At 39.8% G+C, this 21,768-nt stretch overlaps 1 protein-coding gene across 1 annotated transcript; it reads left to right on the top strand.

Annotated features, from left to right (window-relative positions):
- Window positions 1-886: 886 nt before the first annotated feature.
- On the top strand, window positions 887-21,441 carry rab21 (RAB21, member RAS oncogene family). Its single transcript, XM_056260344.1, has 7 exons — window positions 887-1,256; window positions 5,517-5,576; window positions 6,257-6,364; window positions 7,886-7,949; window positions 8,455-8,509; window positions 10,699-10,787; window positions 20,320-21,441. Exons 1-7 carry the CDS (start codon window positions 1,125-1,127, stop codon window positions 20,457-20,459), a joined length of 648 nt encoding a protein of 215 aa, XP_056116319.1. The 5' UTR covers window positions 887-1,124; the 3' UTR covers window positions 20,460-21,441.
- Window positions 21,442-21,768: the final 327 nt, after the last annotated feature.

The following is a 21,768-nucleotide window of genomic DNA, read 5'->3' as shown; positions in this document are numbered from 1 at the left end:
AGAGACTTCCCCCCGTCTCCATATGCTCTACTTCTATTGGATAGACGCTTCGCGTTTGACGGATTAATTTACATAAAGCTGGGCATCGGCCAGCTTTTGGACGCGCAGCATCTTTTCAAATGAAGCGCCGCCTTCCCGGGATGCTTTGCGGGCGCGTTAAAGTCGCGTGACGTCACCCATAGGAATAAAGTGGAGTGCGGCGCGGCTGAAGTGTCGCACGGACAAGTGGATCAGTACCGTGAGTGTACCATATGCATCAGACGTTTAGCCAACGTTCAGTGGGCTGAGGCTGAGTAGCTCAAAGGTAACAGGAGAATGAACCTAATTGGTTCTCACGTGTCAAGCAAACATGCTTGAGCTCCCATTTACCACGAATGATGTGTGAGTTGATGAATGTTTACATGTGAATAAAAGCCGAAATTAAATCTGTTCATCATATAAAGCAATCGTGTCTCCTCAGAAAATGCAGTTTTACGACATGAGGGTGAGTAATTAATGACAGAATTTTAATTTTTGGGTTAACTATCCCTTTAAGTTCATCGTCGTTATTATTCAGGCCGCTTTCGCGTGATTGGTGTTACTTTTCTCTGCGCTGAATCAGGATTGACGAATCACAGGCGTTTCGGATTACCGTTTGCCTTTAGACAAAAACATTTCATGGGGATAGTTGAAGCGTGTGAATTTATGATCTTAACATTTTTTTAAACAGCCTATTTTAAATGATAACACATTTTATCTAGTGTCTGCAGCACCAGTAAGAAATAAAACGTCTGAAGCGGCTCAATGCTTGTCTCTCAGTCTGAGCCACCGCGCGCCCCCTGCAGGAATAAACGGGAATAAACCGTGTAGGAAACCGAGCCGCGGCCCCGTGGATCACCTGACCTGACCACCTCTCAGGCACGTCACAGACACACAGAGCGCCATTAGACTGATGGCAGATCTTCAACAGGAGTGAATCAGTGTTTAACAGTGGGATCAGTGCGAAGACTTCATGCGAAGCGCAGATCGGTGGCTCTTTGTGTGCGTTACTGTCATCTGTGGATCTATATGGCTGCTGTGATCGGCTAGTGGGGCTCGAATCAGGCTTTGTTTTTGCGTCCGGGAGAGAGAGAGAGAGTTTGGGCATGGCGGCGGCTGGAGGGAAGACGTACTCGTTCAAGGTGGTGCTTCTGGGGGAGGGTTGCGTCGGCAAAACATCGCTGGTGCTGCGATACTGCGAGAACAAATTCAACGACAAACACATCACCACCCTTCAGGTGAGCGAGTCTGCTGAACTAACGTTACTCGACGTTATTATGTGTGAGCCAGCCTTCACTCGTTTATTGGGGTTTCAGCTGAAATATATCGAATATTTTGTGTTTAAAACTTGTTGTAATAAACGATTTGTTAGCTTGTTAAGTTGTTTTGCTCGTCTTTTTTCTTTTCCCTATAGTAGTAGATTATGGGCCTATTGTGATAGATTATGCAATTCGAATAAAAATGGTGTATTTAATCATATACTGTGTATAATAATAACTATAATTCTAACATGAGATGTCAAGCAGTGGCCTGTAGTGTGCCACGCGATAAACTTTAATTATTAATCCAAACACCGTTTGACTATTTCTTGTATAATTATGGTTACTGTTTTTCATGGTACAACTTGAAATTATTGTTCTTTTAAAAAGTCTTTGGACATTTAACCCTAAATCGTGTTGTGGTCACTAATTTATGTCCAAGTTTTTCCATCAACCAGCCTACCTGTATATATTCAATTAGAGGAAACTCCTGCTCTTCCTGTTCTTTTTTTTTTTTCATAAGAACCAAAACATTTTCAGTTAATTTGTGATTTTTGTGTACACATATTTGGTTATGATGGAAATGAGAAGTGACAGAATGATGACAGAAAGATTAGAACAGATCAGAACATGTTGTGTATTTTCAAAAACAGTTGTGAAATATTATTGCAGTTTAAAATAACTGCTTTTTATTTGTAAATATCTTAAACAGTAATTTATTCCTGTGATCAAAGCTGAATCATTATTCCAGTCTTCAGTGTTACATGATCCTTCAGAAATCATTCTAATATGCTGAGTGATTTGATACTCAACTTATAATTATCAATGTTGAAAACCTTTTTAATATTTTTGTGGAAACCCTGATGATATTTTTTTTTTCAAGATTTTTTGATGAATAGAAAGTCCAATTTAAAAATAATTATCTGAAATATATATGTGTGTGTAAGTGTGTAGTGTGTGTGTGTGTATATAAAAGTAGGCTATACAGTAGTCAACATTTGAAGTGGATCAAATAAGTTCATCAAAGTTATCCTAAGACAAGAACGGGTATCGTTCAAAATTCATGTATAACTTTGATGAAAGGTTTTGATCCACTTCAAATGTTGACTACCGGTACTGTATATTTTGCCAATACAAACAAATAATAAATTGTACTGATCCCAAACTTTTGAGTGTAGTTTTTTTTATACATTAAAGGTGCTCTACGTAACTTTTAGTGGCCTCTAGTGGTGATGTTTCAGATTGCAACCAAATTTTACAAGAGCGCTCGTGCCCGAACTCATAGACAATACCGTCTATTACGCAAATATCTCGGCGAATACTAGACGGATTCGGCGAGCACCGAGCTCGTTGGGACCATCTAGTCGAGCTGAAAAGAACCATATAAGTTCCATAGTTTTTGTTGGTGTTTTCACGGAGATATTAGCAGAAAACCATCGGGCGCACTGCAAAATTGCGACAAACACATCACGGTGACGTCACGATCTCAGAAGAAAATCGCTCGTATCTCTGGAACTCAAAGACCCAGAGAGCTCAAATTCGGGGGAGGAGGTCCCAGGGGAACCCTTGCCCGAACGCTAGAGTGGCGGGCCTCGGGGATGACCCCTACCGGATCGCCGTTCGCTGGGACCCCCGATTTCAAACGGCTATAACTCGGGGAGCCGGGCGAGTTGGACCTCGGGGGTGGGCTCGTTCGAAAGGCCCCGTCCAGCACTACGAACGATTAGAGTCTTGGGAATATTGATCAAAGATTGACTGAGATATAAGCCGAAAAACGTGCTCCCTGACCGTCTACAACAGACTGTATATAAGGAGAGAGGCTCGGGAGCGCGCATCCACGTCACATCCGTTGGATTTCGCGGTAAATCCGACCCGGAGACTTCACATAGAAATAGGAATACTGGCCTTCAGAGGTAATAGCAAAACTCGACAAGTGGATCATTTTAATGTGTGATTACAACCCCTTCACACACAGGCAATAAAAAAAGGATTCATTTTAGTAGAAAAGTTACATAGAGCACCTTTAAGTAGTCAAAACCAGTCCATACACTAGTCAAAATAATTATTATACTCTTATTATTGTACAAGATTAATATTTTCCACATTTTAGGATATCAAATAAATAAATAATAAAATCACCAAAGCTATGAAATAACATAATGGAAAGGATGTATTGATTATATATTAGATTCTTCAATATTGTCACCCTTTGTCCTAATAACAATTAACACGCATGTTATTAGTTATCAAAGGGTGTGTAGCATCTTATGCAACTATAAATCTATGTATATTATTTACAGGGTTACTCAAAAACATGTTCATCATTTAACCACTCTCATGTTGTTCCAAACCTGTATGACTTTCTTTTTTTTCTGTGGAAAAAAGGGTATTTTTATGTCTTATTTTCTAATGGTAACTAAAACTGCTTGGTTACCATAATCCTTTAAAACTCAACTCAACATAAATCTAATGAAAGGCCATCCCAGATTTTGATCAGTGTGGCTGAGTTCAGAATGAGGATGGATTTGTAATAGTTCATCCATGTTACTGTGTAACAGACTATGAAGCATACAGGAAAGGCTGATGTGGCCTTTATGTAACACTGTGAAACCTGTTACATGTTGTCAATAATCTATTATAATGATTGTATGGATTATAATCATTCCTCTTTGACCAAGCTTTTTTTCTTAAGACACCCTTAAGACGTAAACAATAATTTCTCACTAGCCCTGAGTGAGAATTGAAGTTAATATTTCATTAACTTAATTGTTGTTGCTCATCACAGTTGGTGCAGGCATCAGAACCGTGTCTCCTCGCAGCAGATCGTCTGTGTGTGTGTGTGTGAGGGATTCCTGCCGCTGTATTGACTCCTTTACATTTTATAAGCTCTTCACGAGTTCTCATCTGGTCAAAATACCATCATATGCAGGCTACGCACACACAACGAGCGCATTTATCCCAGCACACAGCATTGTTTTGGATGTTCAGTAAGTTCTGTCTCAAAATAGGCAATACGTCATAAAAGCCAACTAATCGGGTTGTGAACACATCCCTATGCCTTTAGGTTCGCTGTTAAAAATGCCAAAATGAACGCTAAGCAGACCAGGACTAACTGGTTTTTTTTTTTGTTCCGGACCAAACTAACCAAGCAAACCGAACTACAAGTGTGAACACCCTTAGAGGCCTCTGTCCGCTTGTTTGGTGCGCACCAGGGTTCGGAAGGCAGCATTCACACGTGTTCAAATGAACCGCACTAACAGAGCAATCGCACCAGGGCTCGTTTTAATCGAACCAAACATGCCAAGTGTGAACACACCCTTAATCAGGCATTCTTGAACATTAGGTGTCTGAACTACTAGACACAGTACAACAACACCAGTGCGCTCACCACACACCTGCTATAGTGGAGAGGAGAGAGAGTGATAGAGCCATTCAAAGTATGTGGATTATTATTAGTACCTCGTTTCCACCAAAAAAGAACTGGTTCGGAACTGGTGCTGGTTCAAAGTTGGTTCAACTTGCGAACCTTCTCAGAACCTGTTTGTTTTTCCACTGACTAGAGAGCCCAGCGAACGACGTCGTTACATCACTCTGTACGTGGCCATACGTCTTAGCTTTCCCATTCCCGTCGTGTTGTTGGTCAGAATAACCCCGCCCCCGACGTAAGCATGACGTGGTAAAAGAACGGTTCTAGTCCAGCAAAGAGTTGGTGCCGCTTTGGAACCAATTTTCCTGGCCGAGAACCGGTTCTTTGCCTGTCGAAACACAAAGAACTGGTTCGCGAGTAGGAACTGGCTCCGAACCGGCTCTCAAAATGCTTTGGTGGAAAAGGGGTATAGGAGGCCATGATTGATAAAGGCCAATGGAGGGAATGTGGCCAGGGCACCGGGGTTACACCCCTACTCTTTACGAGAAGAGCCATGGGATTTGTAATGACCACAGAGAGTCAGGACCTCGGTTTAACATCTCATCCGAAGGACTGTGCTCTTTGACGGTATAGTGTCCCCGTCACTATCCTGGGGCGTTAGGACCCACACAGGGTGAGCGCCCCCTGCTGGCCTCACTAACACTGGTTTTCTCAGGAGGTCTCCCATCCAGGTACTGACCACCAGGCTCATCCCTGCTTAGCCTCAGTGGGAAACCAGTCCTGGGCTACAGGATGATATGGGTTCTGGCATGTTGAAGTGTAAATAGACTTGAATCTTCTGAATTAATACAAATGTATGCCTTTGTTTGCAGGCATCGTTCCTTACAAAGAAGCTCAACATCACAGGAAAGAGAGTCAATCTGGCTATATGGGTGAGTCACACACGTTCCTCTCTATGGTTGTAGCATTTGTGTAGCAGTTGATCTTGAATAAAAAGATTAAGCAAAGTCTTGTTTTGGAAAGAAGGTACTAGTGATCCATAGTCTGTGAACGAGCAGCTTGTAATCAATAGTTGGTGAGAAGCAGTCTTAAAGTAGCGTTCACAAACCATTATTTATCCAATGAGGAAAATGTTTTTTTTCTAGGTATTATTTTGATTTTGTGCTGATAAAAGTGGGCGTTACCAGAATGGAGCCCAGTGATTCGAGGGGATGTCAAGCTGTAAAGGAAAGATGTTTCAGAAAGCGTGCCATGTTTGTTGAAATATATTTTGCGTTCTGATGAAATAATGACTTTCTTCGCAATAACACCAGAAACGTGTTAAAAATGTAAATGAAGTTTGACTTTAAATTGTTTCTTGACTTCATGAGCCAAACACAATAATGCTCATCTTGTTTATTTTCTATCAGAGCCAGGTTTGCGCTTTACTTCCAAGTTTCTGACAAGAATTTTCCAGTCAGTTGCGTATCGAACACAAGATGCCTGCATGAGCATTGCAAAAAGTAGTATCAATGCGTGATACAGTCATGAAACTCTTCACAGTAGCTAATTGGTTCTTCTAAGTGGACAAGCAGTCGGTTCGTGTTCTTGAATATGTTTACGTTTGTCTCAGGATACGGCTGGTCAGGAGCGTTTTCATGCCCTTGGACCAATCTACTACAGAGATTCCAACGGCGCCATATTGGTGTACGACGTCACGGATGAGGACTCGTTTCAGAAGGTGAATGCTTACATTAGATGATCAGAATCTAATGAGGTGTGACAATACACTTATCTCACGAGAAGAAGACTATACACGAGAATGAGGCGATACGATATTTTAACACCATTTTAAGAAATCTTCAATGTCAAAATATGTGACTGAAAGTCACAAAATGCTAAACAATGCGAGTGTGTTTTGAAATGTTTTCACTAATCTAGGGCTGTCACGATTTTGTCAATCGAATAAACGGTTGATTTTTTTTGATTGAGTAATCGGATAATATTTCTTGTGGTAATAAAAAGCGACCTAAGTGAACAATAGCCTTTAAAATGATTTAAAATACATAAATAATAACAAGGCAATAATAATTGGTTCAAATGAAGTATCAAAAAAAGCAAGAAATTTTATTTGAATAACACTGTTAAAATACATCATGTATATTATTTATTGTAACAAATGAGAGGGCTGGTGATTGTTGTTGTTACACTTTACAGCACGATCAAATCCTTGTTTAATATTGGCCAATCAACATTTAACTCCTTTAACTCGAACTAAACAAACATCATATTTTTCAAAACTACTGCCTTGATCAACACAAAATAGGTGTCATTTGAAGCTTAGAGTCTGAACTTTACAATGGATGCCAATTTGATTAATCTCTAAGTAGGTCTGAGTTATTTGCTGATAAAATCTTTTTTTCATAACTTAGGAAATACTTTTTTTGCACTATGTACTGTAATATGTCAAAAACATCATACAGCTCAAATAGTCATGTGTCACATGTCATTTGAAAGGTCTCACGGAGTAGAATACAAGTATAATTGTTTTGGGCTTTGACTAAAATGAGTTTTTGTATGTGAAGCCCCATAAGACCCATATGTAAATGATATACAGATGCGGCATTTGTCAAGTGCCAAATGTAATGGAATTTTTTTTTTTTCTAAATTTAACGATACCTAACTTTTTGACTCTCTTGCTATAGTTTTGGAGTTATGAGTCTTTACTTTTGTGTATGTCATTCAGAAAAAACAACTGCCTTCCCGGCTTAAAGGCTCAGAGCAAGGGTTAAAACTGTTATTTTGAAATCGCGATGCCGATGAGCAACAAATCACTCCGAAGCCCTCAGCGCATGTATTTATTTAATTGATTAAATATCTTGTACCGAAATGTAACTAAAGGTCTACTTTCTGAGTATGAGTCAGAACAACATAATGCAAGCACTGTAAAATGTTTTGCCAGAAACTCAACTCCTTCATGGTGAAATAGCGAGACCGCTTTCACCTCGATGAGAAATATCACGTTTTAATATTGCAAAATCTCGTAGCACTCTCGTCACACCCCTAGAATATAATAATGACTATGAAAGCCAACGATTAATTAATGTATTAAATCAATTCTCACGTTTTTTTACTATTCTTCAAGACTCAGTATTTTACTGGGTGATATTATATTATTGGGTTCTAGTTTGTAGATTAATATGGTAAATGGGATTTTTAATGATTTGGTCTTTCTGTAACCTAATTCTTGTTTTCTTGATAGGTGAAGAATTGGGTAAAAGAATTGAGGAAAATGTTGGGGAATGAGATCTGTTTATGTATAGTAGGTGAGTAACATTGGGGTGATTCTGGTGGGAAATCTGGAAAATGGTTTTAAAGATGTTACAGAGTTCCCTAGTCATGGAAGATATGAGAGAATTTTTAAAATGGTGATTGCCTGGGAAACTAGAAATGTATAAAAATCTTAAGATCATGGGAATATCTCATTTTTTCCAGTTGTGCTCAGCTCTAAAACATATCATCAGCTATTTTTATCGCTCTCTGTGAGCACAAACTCAAAAATGATTTACTTGAAATCCTTAAACTGGAGAAGTCACGGGATTCTTTGGTCTTAAAGAGTGGGAACGATGATGGTAAATGTGTTATTATTGATAGCAGAAAAGCATTATCTTATTAGACTGAATATTTAATAAAGATGCAATGTATGGTTATGTCTGAAACTTGCCATAATCACGACTTTATATGCATTCTACAATTCCGATGTCATTTGGTGTGAACATATACTGTAACGTATTGATTTTTACTTGAATTGTATCTTTATTTCTTTTTTAGGCAATAAAATTGACCTGGACAAAGAGCGACATGTTTCAGTGGAGGAAGCAGAGGGGTATGTACATCTTTCGTGTCTGTAATGTGATAGTGTGCGTTTTATTGAATCGGGATGTTTTTAGTATGCCTTGTGGATATTAGATCATGTGGAAGGAAACATTGGATGCGAGGGACAGAAGTCAGTCTGTCTATCAACTATGAAAATGTCTTTGAAATAAAAATAAAGCAATAGAACATTTTTCTATCTAAACTTAAATTTCAGCTATCAGCAGTGTTGGTTAATAAGTTATCGGATTTGGCTTGTAAATGGCTGTATGCTTCAAAGTGGCCTGAAACACTGTCATCATATAAAGCAAAACGAGTGTCTTTATGCCTAAAGATATATTTATATATTTTGGTTTTGTATATGTTATAAAAGTACACTTACAGTTTTATATAGTCATAGTCTATATAAATATCTCTTAGATGAATCCTCTTAGTGTATTCTGCATGACGTTCACATGCACTGAAAGACTGGTCACATGATTAAGACGGTCACATGAGAAGATCAGTCCACACAAGATATACTGTATGTGAAGGGAATGGAGCAGTAAATTGTGCTCTTCTGTGTTACTTTTCAAAATAGGTTTTATTCAGCGGAACAAAGTTTACCTTAGAAATGTGGGAATATCTTTTCTTAAACTGCTCTTATCCCGAACCTTCATTCCAAATGTCATTTTCTCAATCAGTGTTTTTGTCCTGTTTTCAAGTAAAAAGATCTAAACATCCTTAAAACAAGATGCATTTATTTGAGAAGCAAATTTCACTGATATCTGTCAGTATTAGGGACATTTTATTCATAATATCACAAAATAAAATGCTTACAGCTAGGGCTGCACAATAATGGTTATATGCGATTATTTTGCAAAATATTATAATCACAATTACTAATCAATCTCATTTGAGAAATTCCAGAGAAGTTTAAAAAAAAATATATATATATATATATATATAATGCACTTATTGTATAATATTAACTTTCAATGTAATAAAGGTTCTGGCAGTCATGATCCGATTCCAAAACGATTCTTGATCTACTTTTATTTTCTTATTAATTAATCTTATTAATAAATCTTAAAATATGTTTTCATTTAATTACATATGTAATTATTAGTACTTTTTAAAATAATTACACATTAAAATAATTATTTAAAAAAATATTGCTTCAAAACACAAAAGCTAGTAATAAAGAGGAACAAAAAACCTTATAACAAGCAATAAACAGAGTGCTTTCAGTATTTAAGAGTATCTAAATGTTTTTCATTCAACAGTGATTTTTCTCTTTCTCAGCTTTACTGTTGTTTGATTTACTGATGACTTCATAGACAGCGGGAGATCTAATAAGCTGCGTTCGCTTTATGAAAGCTTGCTTTACGGAAGGTTTGAGTGGTGTGTGTGTGTGAGGAATTGGAAGCAAGCAGAATGTGGGTGTTTCTAAAGCACATGCAGCGTCATCGCGCATCTGCAGTTAAAATCTAAGCTCAGAATCAATTCTGTATTTCTCAGAATCATTGAAGACAGAATTGCGACGCTTTGATTTTTTTTTTCTCCTACCCCTAATTAATTCCAATAATGTTACATTTACACTTTTTATTGTAGACGAGTTGTATAATTGTTTATTCCGCAACCATAATCACGAACAATATGATCAAGAATCATGTTTGTATTTATTACAGTTCGCCACAGAAGGTTCGCTTGCAGATTTAGTAGCAGCAAACAGCACGCGCGGCCTCTTCGAGGAACACAGTACCGGCTGTATGACACTTTAATTCGAGCAGAATTTCACAATGGACATCAGTAAACTCCAACTTACATATTTGTGTTGTCAGATCATCAGTGCTTTTTTTGCATCCCAGAGAGAGCTTCTGCGTGCATATGGTTGCCAAATTGACAAGATTAAGTAAAACACTCGGCGGAAATGTATCCTTTTAAGATAAAAGCTCAGTTTGGGGGATTTAAGCTTTTGTCATCTGGAAACCCCTAAGCAAGATAGTGGAGGTGTATTACTAGTGCAAGATAACGTAAATGTAGGGGAAAAAAAATGTTTTAGGACAAATAAACAGCAGGCCAATATCACAACGATTTTTTCTATTTACAATATAATTCTCATGATTAAATTATGATTAATCATGCAAGGCCTACTTCCAACGCCTTTAAGTGCTTTCTGGGAAATTATTATTTTGTTAATTTTTTTTTGTCCTTTTCCAGATATGCAGAGTCAGTGGGTGCAAAACACTATCACACATCAGCCAAATTAAACAAAGGCATTGAGGAGCTGTTTCTGGACCTGTGTAAACGTATGTTACTTTTAGATGCTGTGTATTCTGTCAGTCTGTCTGTTTCCCATAACAGGGCCTGAGGGAGGAGGGGGTGGGGGTGTTTGAGTTTAATTTGAGGTGAAGTAGAATTATCATCTCACCTAAATGTTTGATCACTGTGTTTTTACAATTGATGCAATTATATGCTGAATCATATTGTTAGGAAGATACTTGCAGAAATTTGAAAGGAAGTTTTTCTAACTTAGAAATGATTTATTTTTAAGATTACCTTTTTCGAAGTCTTGATTTAGTTTTTTGGGTCTACTAGGATAGGTTTTCATGCTTTTATGGAAGAAAAAAACCCACATTATTTTTCACATATTTGACGTTGTTGCAGCACCTCTCTTCCCAGTCTGTCAGTGATGCTCTGTTTGTTTAGTTCTGATCTCTATTAAGCCCCTCCTTCTGAAAAGCACAATGTGCTCTGATTGGTCTGCTGGATCAGTGTGTGGTGATTGGTCAAACACTTCAAGTGTGTTTTGGAAATGTCACGCCCCTTCCATAACCACGAGTTTCAACACACAACTACTAACACAACTCTGCCAGACCTCGTCCCTTTTTTTGCTTATGCCTATGGCGGGAATTATTTAAATGAGGAATATTGAGACGTGTTCGTTACTGGAAGACTACAATCGAGGTGTTTCAGGGAATAGTTCTTACTAATAAAGAGAGTAACTCCCTTTGGAGTCCATAAACCTTTTTCATGCTAAAACGGCAACATTAAACACTAAAGTGGAAACTAAAGTCTTTTCATGACTAGACCTTTATATAAGTTTATAGTGGCTTATCTTAACATTATAGTGTCAAATACAAATTTACTTTCATAAATTAGAGGTAATCAAATTTATAAAACTAACAATAAAGTTAACCAAAAAATCTAATCAAATGAAAATGTAATAATTCCTTGAATTTTTGGATTTCCATTACACGAGAGTAGATGTTAAAACTTCATGCTGATTTGTACTCCGCTTTCGCCAAGATAAGCAAAACTAAGACGTAGCTTTACAGTAAACTATGCTTCTCCATCCATTTACGCGGTGTGACTCCCCTTCTGTCCGGCGTTAACGGCTGCAGTGTACTTGGCGCGTCAGCACACGCGACGGCTGCAACCACAGGACCAGCACGACAACCGTCTGGATTGAGCCGAGTAGGGGACATCTCTAGTCTTCAAGTGGGCACCTTCCGTCCTCAGTGTTTCGTCGACTAGCCCACAACACATCAAGAGCGCTCGACAGTGACTCTGGCGTCCCAGAGTCACCCCCCTTACTGACCTCTACATCCCTCCTGCTGCTGAGACCTAACCACAATCTCACAATCTCTCCGCAACCCAACCATACGCGCCAACCCGTTTGACTAAGGCTGTCGAGCCCCACTGGTGCGTTAAAGCAGTTTCAGTGGCAACGGTTCCGTATGGCATACCACCTACCGCAAAACACAATATCTGCCCAACCACCCGTCATTCACGCAATATCCACAGGAACGTATACAAATAAACCAACAGACTCTTCAAGTTTTCAAGAATTCTACGGAACCGTAGCGTGGCGGCCTGTACACAGCCAGCTAGAATCTTTCCGTCTCAACCACAGCCAGTTGCTGCTCCTTTCTGCTGCTTCAGATAAGTTATTTACTGTGCGACGCAACTCTTGGCCGCTGAATCCGACGTCTCTGAGGAACCGGGTTGTAGAGTGTGCCACAAAACCTCGACAAACCACTTCCACTGGATAAACCTGGACTCTCCATCCTCGCTGTTCTGCTTCAGTGGCCAGATGAGCATACCGCAGTTTCTTCCTCTCATATGCCTCATCTACCGCATCCTCCCATGGCACTGTTAACTCTCAGTTGAACAATGCGTGCTGATCCAGACCACAAAACAATATCTGGTCGTAGGTTATTGGTGGCAATCTCAGGTGGAAAAATAAGCCGTTGATCAAGATCAGCCAGCATCTTCCAGTCCCTAGCAGCTTCCAGTTGTCCTGGGCGAGAATTGGTGTTAACAACTTTTCTTGGTGGTTGCTCGCCTGGGCGGAGGAATATTGTCTTCTGCGTTTAATGTTTTGCTAGAACAGGCGGCAACTTATTGGTCATACTACGCTTGCCTTCCAATGCTAAAGCCAAACATCGCAGTACTTGGTCATGGCGCCAAGTAAACCGACCTTGGCTAAGAGCCACCTTACATCCTGTCAAAATGTGCCTTAATGTGGCAGGTGATGAACACAAAGGACAAGAGGGATCCTCTCCTACCCAGAGGTTTAGGTTCTGCGGTGATGGGAGAACATCATATGTTGACCTAATAAGGAAACTGATCCTACTTTCTTCCATTGACCAAAGGTCTTGCCAGCCCATCTTGCGTTGTTCCACACTCTCCCATCTCATCCACTCTCCCTGCTTGGCCTGGGAAATGGCCTTTATACACCTCATCCTCTCCTCCTGCTTTCGCACCTCGTTGACTACCAGCTTCCTCCTTTGAGCTGGGCCTGCCTTGTGCCATTTAGGAGGAGCTAAACTGAGCCCAAAACCCCCTCTTCCATGCTGTACCTGTCCCACGATATCCCCAATTTGAAGGGCAGCCTTTGCCTCTACTACAGATTTCTTTGCTGACCACTTTCTACCAGTTTTTAACACAGGGGCTGCCTCCCTTACACATTTGTCGCGTGACTCCACTAAGGTCATTTCCAGTCTGACCTTGGCACACTTAAACTCCTCGGTTAAAGCAGAGACTGGCAGCTGCAATATTCATTTACTATAAAGTCCCACTCTGCTGAGGCAGCGTGGAACTCCCAACCATTTCCTGATGTATGAACTTATTAACGCTTCAAGCTTATCCACTGTTGTCAAAGAAACGTCGTACACGGTCAGTGGCCACAGCAACCTCGGCAGTAGACCAAACTGAAAGCACCAGAGTTTTAGTTTGCCAGGTAGAGCACAGCTGTTTATGCTCTTCAACCCTTCCACTGCTTGTCGTCTAACTTCTCCCACCCGAACTGTGTCCTTTAGATCCCCATCGTACCATCTCCCAAGACTCTTCACTGGCTTCTCAGAAGCTGTTGGTATTGCCTCACCATTAATGAAGAATGTTTTATCTACTACCTTTCCTTTAACTATCGAGATGCTCCTTGATTTAGAGGGCTTAAATTGCATTCGTGCCCATTCAATATTATCTGTTAACTTCCCCAATAACCGATTAGTGCAGGCTACTGTTGTAGTCATGGTTGTCATGTCATCCATGTATGCTCTGACTGGTGGTAGTCGCATCCCAGAAGCCAAGCGCTCTCCTCCTACTACCCATCTTGATGCCCTAATGATTACTTCCATTGCCATGGTAAAAGCCAGTGGAGAAATGGTGCATCCTGCCATTATTCCAACCTCTAGGCATTGCCATGCAGTGGTGATTTTGGAGTTGAGAAACTGAATTGCAAATCTCCAAAATAGGCTTTCACTAAATTTGTTATTGACATTGGTACTCTGAAAAAATAAAATGCTGCCCAAAGAAGCTCATGTGGCACTGAACCATATGCATTAGCCAAATCCAGGAATGTCACATGGAGCTCCTTCCTCCCCTTTTTAGCTGACTGAATTCGTTGCCAGATAACATTGATGTGTTCTAAGCATCCTGAGAACCCTGGAATGCCCGCTTTTTGAACTGAAGTGTCAATGAAGCCATTCTTTAATAGGTAGGTGGACCATCTCTGAGCAATAACGCTGAAGAAAATCTTACCTTCAACGTTTAATAGTGAAATAGGACGAAACTGACTGATGCTTGTAGCATCTTTTTCTTTAGGTAGAAAGACTCAACCTGCTCTGCGCCATGCTCTAGGTACAACCTGTTTTTCCCATGCCACTTTTATCAATTTCCACAGAATTCGCAGAACTCCTGAAGCACTCTTGTACACTCTGTACAGAACTCCATTAGGCCCTGGAGATGATGAAGCCCTTGCCTTTCTCACAGCCTGCTCTACCTCTTTCCACTTAGGTGCACAGACCTCCATTTGGTATTCTGGTGGGTTGATAGGTGGTATGTCTGATGGAATTGACATAGGCTCATGCCTTTTTACATCTGTATGCGTGTCCTCCAAATATCTCTCTAGCCCAACCATAGATGTTTTTAAAGTGCCATTCTTCTCACTGGTGAATAACTTCTTTACGAATTTGAATGGGTCTTTATAGAAATTAGCCCTCGCACGTTCCTTCTTTTTGTAGCGTTTCCGTAGGTGCTCAGCTCTCGTAATGTTGCCAGCTTATCTTTTATGGCCCTTTGTAAGAGATTGAGTCCTTCCTTCTGACTTTGTTCTGCTCTTTTCCATTGTTTCCTCAGCTGTCTCCTTTCTCTAACTAACCCTTCAATTCTCTGCTGCCGTCTAGACATTCCAGGAGTAGTTTGTACTTTTTCCTTCCTTTTTTCCACACCAAACCTCTCACTTCCATATGCGTAAATGATGTCCCCAAATTTATCCAGCTTCTTTTCAACTGTACCAGTTAATCTTTCCAATGCAAAGCATAGATCTGTGTTTACCGTGTCCCATGCAGTTTTCTCACAAGCTCTTGGCCATCTAACTCCAGGCCTATGCCCGTTGAGGTTCATTTCTCTCTTATGCTGGTTAGTCTGATCGGGTTCACAAGTATGAATATGTTCATCACTAACTGTGCAAGCCCTTCTTTCGTCAATGACGGGTGCTGATATCCTGCGAGCTGTGGTTTGCTTCCTGTCGCTGGATTTCATTCGACTGACTTGACTGACTTCGTAAGAAGTACTGATCAATGCGAGGCCCTTGTCCCTTCTCCCTCAAACATTTTATTTTCCCTTGATGAACCTTTAAACCCCTGACCGTTGTCGCCTTGCTCCAGCCACAGACACAAACTTGGAGTTCAATGACTTTACTAACTGCAGATCTTGAACTAGTCTTACTCCATCAATGTTCCCTCTAAGCTGCGCGTGTGTGCGGCCGCGCACTTCTGAAGCGGCGGCCGCGCAGAAAAGAATAAAATGCCACGCAGAGGACTGACGTGAAATGTGTGGGGAAATCCATTTGATTGTAGTTTAAGTGAGAAATAATTTCAGTGCTCTGGTCAACCGCTATAGAGTGAAAACTGGTGAATGCAGTTTACATGTTTCATAGAAAGAGAATGATGTAAGCACGTGTGATTGGCAGTGAGTCGTGTGCGGACCAAATAGCTCAATACGAGAGGCAACGAGAAACGCAAAGACGTGAAATAAAATCACATCATCATATTTTAAAGAAGAGTGGTTTGATTAAAGTGGTGGAAATAACGGTTGATGGACACAGAACGGTAGCAATTACACACCCACCCGCGTGCAAACTCAAAATACATCATTAGTTTAAATCAGTGGTTCTCAACCCTGTCCTGGCGTACCCCCAACACTGCACGTTTTCCTTTGTCTCCCTAATCAAACACACCTGATTCAACTCATCAGCTCATTAACCCATGTGATAATGAGCTGATGAGTTGAATCAGGTGTGTTTGATTAGGGAGACAAAGAAAACGTGCAGTGTTGGGGGTACGCCAGGACAGGGTTGAGAACCACTGGTTTAAATAGATGTTTTTGTGTGTGGGGGAGTTTCAGGCATGGTTAGATTATAAAAGAGTTCACATTCACTTTTCTTGAAAATATTTAGCTATTAGATCTATTTAAATGTTTCGGTTTGTTTTCATATTATAATAATATAATATGTAAACAAATTGAAGCATTTAAACTAATATGTAAACAAATTGAAGCATTTAAACTGATATATTATATCACTTCACATACTTCAATTCGTTTTTTTATATTATATTATATTAGGCCTATATTTTATTATATTATAAGCCTAAATAAAGAATCTCACGAGGGTATTGTTTAGGTTTTATTAGGCCTATATTTTATTATACTATAAGCCTAAATAAAGAATCTCACAAGGGTATTGTTTAGGGCTCATTGCCATTAAAAAGTTTGAAACCCCCTGCTAAAGAAAATATTGGAAATTTATAAGCAATAAACAATCATTTAACTTTGATGGTTTAATGCTTCCTGTACACAATTAATTGACTGTACAAAAACACTTTATGGTTTTCCCAAACCATCTCAGTGTAACAGCTTACTTTTCTTTCATACAATATTCTATTATTGTAAAGAATTGAACTGCCCTGCAGAAGATTTTGTTAATTATTTTTCATAGGATTTCTTGGTAAAGACTGTACAGTTAACAGCACTGTAAAAAAAATATCAGGTAACCTAAAATGTGCTTCATTTAGTGACTTCTTAATTAACTGCTTGTTTTTCGAAAATATGATTTAATACCAATGAGTTACATCAAGGGTCAAATAAAATAGAAATGGCAAATTCAAGTTAAAAGTTACAACTGAATGTTGAAACCTGTGTTTCTACGTATGCTGTACAGGTCAGGTATAAAGAATATTTTTGCTCAGGTGGCTAAAAATGTCCGCCCAATAGAAAAAGGTTTTGCTCAGCAAGAAAAAAAATTAGAGGGAACATTGCTCTCCATACTCATATCCGTTTCCATTCCTAAGTCATTAACCATGTTGTCCAACATTGAGTCATCTTCCGCCCCCGCTCTCGCAGACTCTAGGGGTATTTTTCTCTTTAATTTCTCAGAAGCCTTGGGCGGGTGTCTCCAGCATCCTGTAAACTTGTAAACTTGTTCCCTTGTTGCCAGCAGCACTATTTACTGCAGTCACTGGATGTATCCAGATCTTCATGATTTCCATTACACGAGAGTAGATGTTAAAACTTCATGCTGATTTGTACTCGGCTTTCGCCAAGATAAGCAAAACTAAGACGTAGCTTTACAGTAAACTATGCTTCTCCATCCATTTACGCGGTGTGACTCCCCTTCTGTCCGGCGTTAACGGCTGCAGTGTACTTGGCGCGTCAGCACACGCGACGGCTGCAACTACAGGACCAGCACGACAACCGTCTGGATTGAGCCGAGTAGGGGACATCTCTAGTCTTCAAGTGGGCACCTTCCGTCCTCAGTGTTTCGTCGACTAGCCCACAACACCTCAAGAGCGCTCGACAGTGACTCTGGCGTCCCAGAGTCACCCCCCTCCGTCCCCCACTCAACTCAGCCCAGCTTACTGACCTCTACATCCCTCCTGCTGCTGAGACCTAACCACAATCTCACAATCTCTCCGCAACCCAACCATACGCGCCAACCCGTTTGACTAAGGCTGTCGAGCCCCACTGGTGTGTTAAAGCAGTTTCAGTGGCAACGGTTCCGTATGGCATACCACCTACCGCAAAACACAATATCTGCCCAACCACCCGTCATTCACGCAATATCCACAGGAACGTATACAAATAAACCAACAGACTCTTCAAGTTTTCAAGAATTCTACGGAACCGTAGCGTGGCGGCCTGTACACAGCCAGCTAGAATCTTTCCGTCTCAACCACAGCCAGTTGCTGCTCCTTTCTGCTGCTTCAGATAAGTTATTTACTGTGCGACGCAACTCTTGGCCGCTGAATCCGACGTCTCTGAGGAACCGGGTTGTAGAGTGTGCCACAAAACCTCGACAACCCACTTCCACTGGATAAACCTGGACTCTCCATCCTCGCTGTTCTGCTTCAGTGGCCAGATGAGCATACCGCAGTTTCTTCCTCTCATATGCCTCATCTACCGCATCCTCCCATGGCACTGTTAACTCTATCAGTTGAACAATGCGTGACCACAAAACAATATCTGGTCGTAGGTTATTGGTGGCAATCTCAGGTGGAAAAATAAGCCGTTGATCAAGATCAGCCAGCATCTTCCAGTCCCTAGCAGCTTCCAGTTGTCCTGGGCGAGAATTGGTGTTAACACCTTTTCTTGGTGGTTGCTCGCCTGGGCGGAGGAATATTGTCTTCTGCGTTTAATGTTTTGCTAGAACAGGCGGCAACTTATTGGTCATACTACGCTTGCCTTCCAATGCTAAAGCCAAACATCGCAGTACTTGGTCATGGCGCCAAGTAAACCGACCTTGGCTAAGAGCCACCTTACATCCTGTCAAAATGTGCCTTAATGTGGCAGGTGATGAACACAAAGGAGAAGAGGGAAAGTTTACTTAAAATTAAGTTTGTTTTAAATTAAAACGTGTATGAAAACTTGTGTGATATTCCTTAAAAATAATTGATTATGGTCATGGCTGCTAAATGCAGCTATATTCATACCTAGAAAGTGAACCATGTTTTTTGTTTCATGGTGTTAATGTTGTACACACTTAATATGCACGATGTACAACCAGGTGATCATCTGTCAAATTAAAGATATCTTCTGTCAAGTGTGCGTCCTGTGTAAATTTGATGCATCGTGAACTCTGGTGCTCAACTCTTCATTAGACGACACATTACTTGGTTCTCTTCGGTTCTTCATTAGACTATAGATATAGGAATTATTGTGAAGCTTGGCACTGTTCTTTTACGCTCATGATCCAGCGTTTTCATTAGCTGTGTTTTCATTACCCTTCAAATTGCGCAAATTCAGAATTGAAATACGCCCAATGGAAACACGTCAATTTAGCAAAAACTCCCATGTACCGCAAAAAAAAAGAGTTTTTACGCTCTCATGAGTTACGCTGCCAATTGTTTCAGGTAATTCGAAAAAGGAATATTTCGCAAACCTGCAATGGAAAGAGTTTTTTCGCATTTACAGGCCATCTGGTGTACGTAAAAGTCGATCATTTTACTGAATACTGGATTCTAAACGACAAGGAAATGCCACAATTTATCCAGACCTTGAAGCAGATAGGAGGGAGAAATGCCTCATACGTGGCGGTCTCAAGTATAAGTGGCTTTCCTTGCCATTAATGCTTGGATAACAAGCCTACATCATCTTCGATTACAAATAAGGGCTAGTGCACATTCATAAAATATCGCAAAAGTTTTGCGCAAATCTGTAATGGAAACGCGGCTATTGTCTCAGAACGGCTTTGTTCAAATTAAACGCTTCTAAACCGACTGTTGCCAACAATGATTATTATTATTATTATAATTATTTTTATCCTAGTCATTCATACATATATTATTATTATTTTTTTTGGCCAAATGGTAGTCCTGCAAACCTTTTTATATATATATTGCAATTGCGTTTTTTTTTTATCAGAAAAAGGGATAATCCACCCAAAAATTAACTCAACTTTTATGCTTTCCCAGATGTATATGTCAAGACTTAGTATAAATGTATAGATGTATATTATGGCGGCAACCCATAATTCACCCTCAGTGGATGAATCAATGTCTTCTGAAGCGAAACGATTGGTGTGTGTAAGAAAAAAACGAACTTTTTTTGACTGAAAGTTTATAAACAATCACTTTCACAATGCGATAAGTGGCCGGTCCTCTGTGCTTCCATGTTACTTTTCACGCAAACTTCAACACTCTTCAACATCTTCAAACTTTTTAAATCACTCTTCAAAACATGAAGACATTGAGTCATCCACTTGCAATATATTTATTTGTCTATTTTATAGATTATTACTTATCTGTCTTAAATTTGTGACGTTTTTGCCGGCATCTGTAGGGATGATGGAGACGGCTCAGGCGGAGGAGAGGTCAAGGGGGAACGGCGCGAGTCACACAAGCACAGCCCGGAGAGGCGTACAGATCGTTGATGACGAGCAGACTGCCGTACCCGCCGGAGGCTGTTGTACATCCGCCTAAACACACTTACACACTTTTACCATACCTGGGACTGATAATGGCCTCTCTCACCCTCCTCTGTGTAAGAACTGCCACTTCCCACAGCTACACTTATCTGCGACCGCTCTACAGCTCTGTCAAGTCATTGCTTTAACAGTTTATTCCTTATTGAAGCGGTTGACTTATAACTCCACCCTTTTGCTGGAGGAGTTAAGGGGTGGAAAGATGCCAGACTGACCTGTTCTGATGATTCACTTAGGCAAGTTATTACAAATAGGTAGCAAACTATAACGCCCAATCTTATGAAACACATGCACTGATACATTTTCCTAACAATCTGATGTTGACTCTTCTTTTTTTTTCTTTTTTTCTTTTTTCTTTTTTGCAAGGTGTTGTGCATGTAGAAAATTTAAAATCCTTGTTATATTTTACGTCTAAGAAAAAAAAAGAAATTCTTTATTATTTAATAACTTATTTACAATTTCATCAAACATCTACATGTCCAAAGACCTTTGTACTTCTTGTCATTCTTATACGGTCTCATCCTCCTGTCTTTCATATCTTCTGTATCTTTCTTAAAAATGCAACATTAAAGTCCATCTAGAACATTTAAACTCCTTGTAGATTTTGTCTTTTCTCTTCAACTTGCCTATTTACTAAATTTGAAAATGGGGGGGAATTGTTTGCTTGCTAAATTCTTTATAGAGAAAATTATCCAATACTGTGTACTTTACTTTTTCAAGCTATCAAATGCAGTCAGAAAAGTGTACAGATATTCAATATTGTATGAATGTAAAATGAATAACGGCTGTGGTAACTTTTTTTAAATTTGTTTATAATTGTTGCTTTTACTATGTTACTTTTTTTTTTTTTTTTTTAGATCTGAACATTTGGACAGTTTTTGGAACTACTAAAAGTTTCCATAATCACATCACCTGTAAACACTGAGGTGCAGCTGTGAGCCTTCTGTGCCTTTAAATAAAAGTGTCTAGATTGACCCACCTATTGTCTCCTAGCATATATTATTAGTGTAAACTTGTTTACTTAATTTTGAGAGGTCTGCAAATTATTTGTTTAGTTTTACAGTTGCATGATGAAATGTTGGTTAAGCGTTGTAACTGTTTCTATGACTGGTGGAATACCACTAGAGGGCATAAATGAGTGGAATACCTTCATGTCCTTCTGCTTGTTAAGAACCCTAAATAGAAGCTTTCGCCTTGTGACCTTAATCATGTGTCTCAATAAATCCCTGCCTACAAATCAACAATCAACTTTCTTAGAAGTCTTTTCATTGACCTGAGTGACTGGAGACTGGCAGTCTTCAGCCAGT

Source organism: Rhinichthys klamathensis, unplaced genomic scaffold (assembly GCF_029890125.1).
Source record: "Rhinichthys klamathensis goyatoka isolate OS25496 unplaced genomic scaffold, OSU_Roscu_1.1 h1tg000176l_1, whole genome shotgun sequence".
Classification (NCBI taxonomy): Eukaryota; Metazoa; Chordata; class Actinopteri; order Cypriniformes; family Leuciscidae; genus Rhinichthys; species Rhinichthys klamathensis.
The sequence above is the reverse complement of the archived record's forward strand: the minus strand, read 5'-3'. Positions and strand labels throughout refer to the sequence as shown.

Excerpts from the sequence above, each read along its gene's own strand:
- rab21 (XM_056260344.1), top strand. The coding sequence starts at position 1,125 with ATGGCGGCGGCTGGAGGGAAGACGTACTCGTTCAAGGTGGTGCTTCTG. Across the intron at positions 1,257-5,516 it reads AACACATCACCACCCTTCAG|GCATCGTTCCTTACAAAGAA; the intron begins GTGAGCGAGTCT and ends CTTTGTTTGCAG. Across the intron at positions 8,510-10,698 it reads TCAGTGGAGGAAGCAGAGGG|ATATGCAGAGTCAGTGGGTG; the intron begins GTATGTACATCT and ends GTCCTTTTCCAG.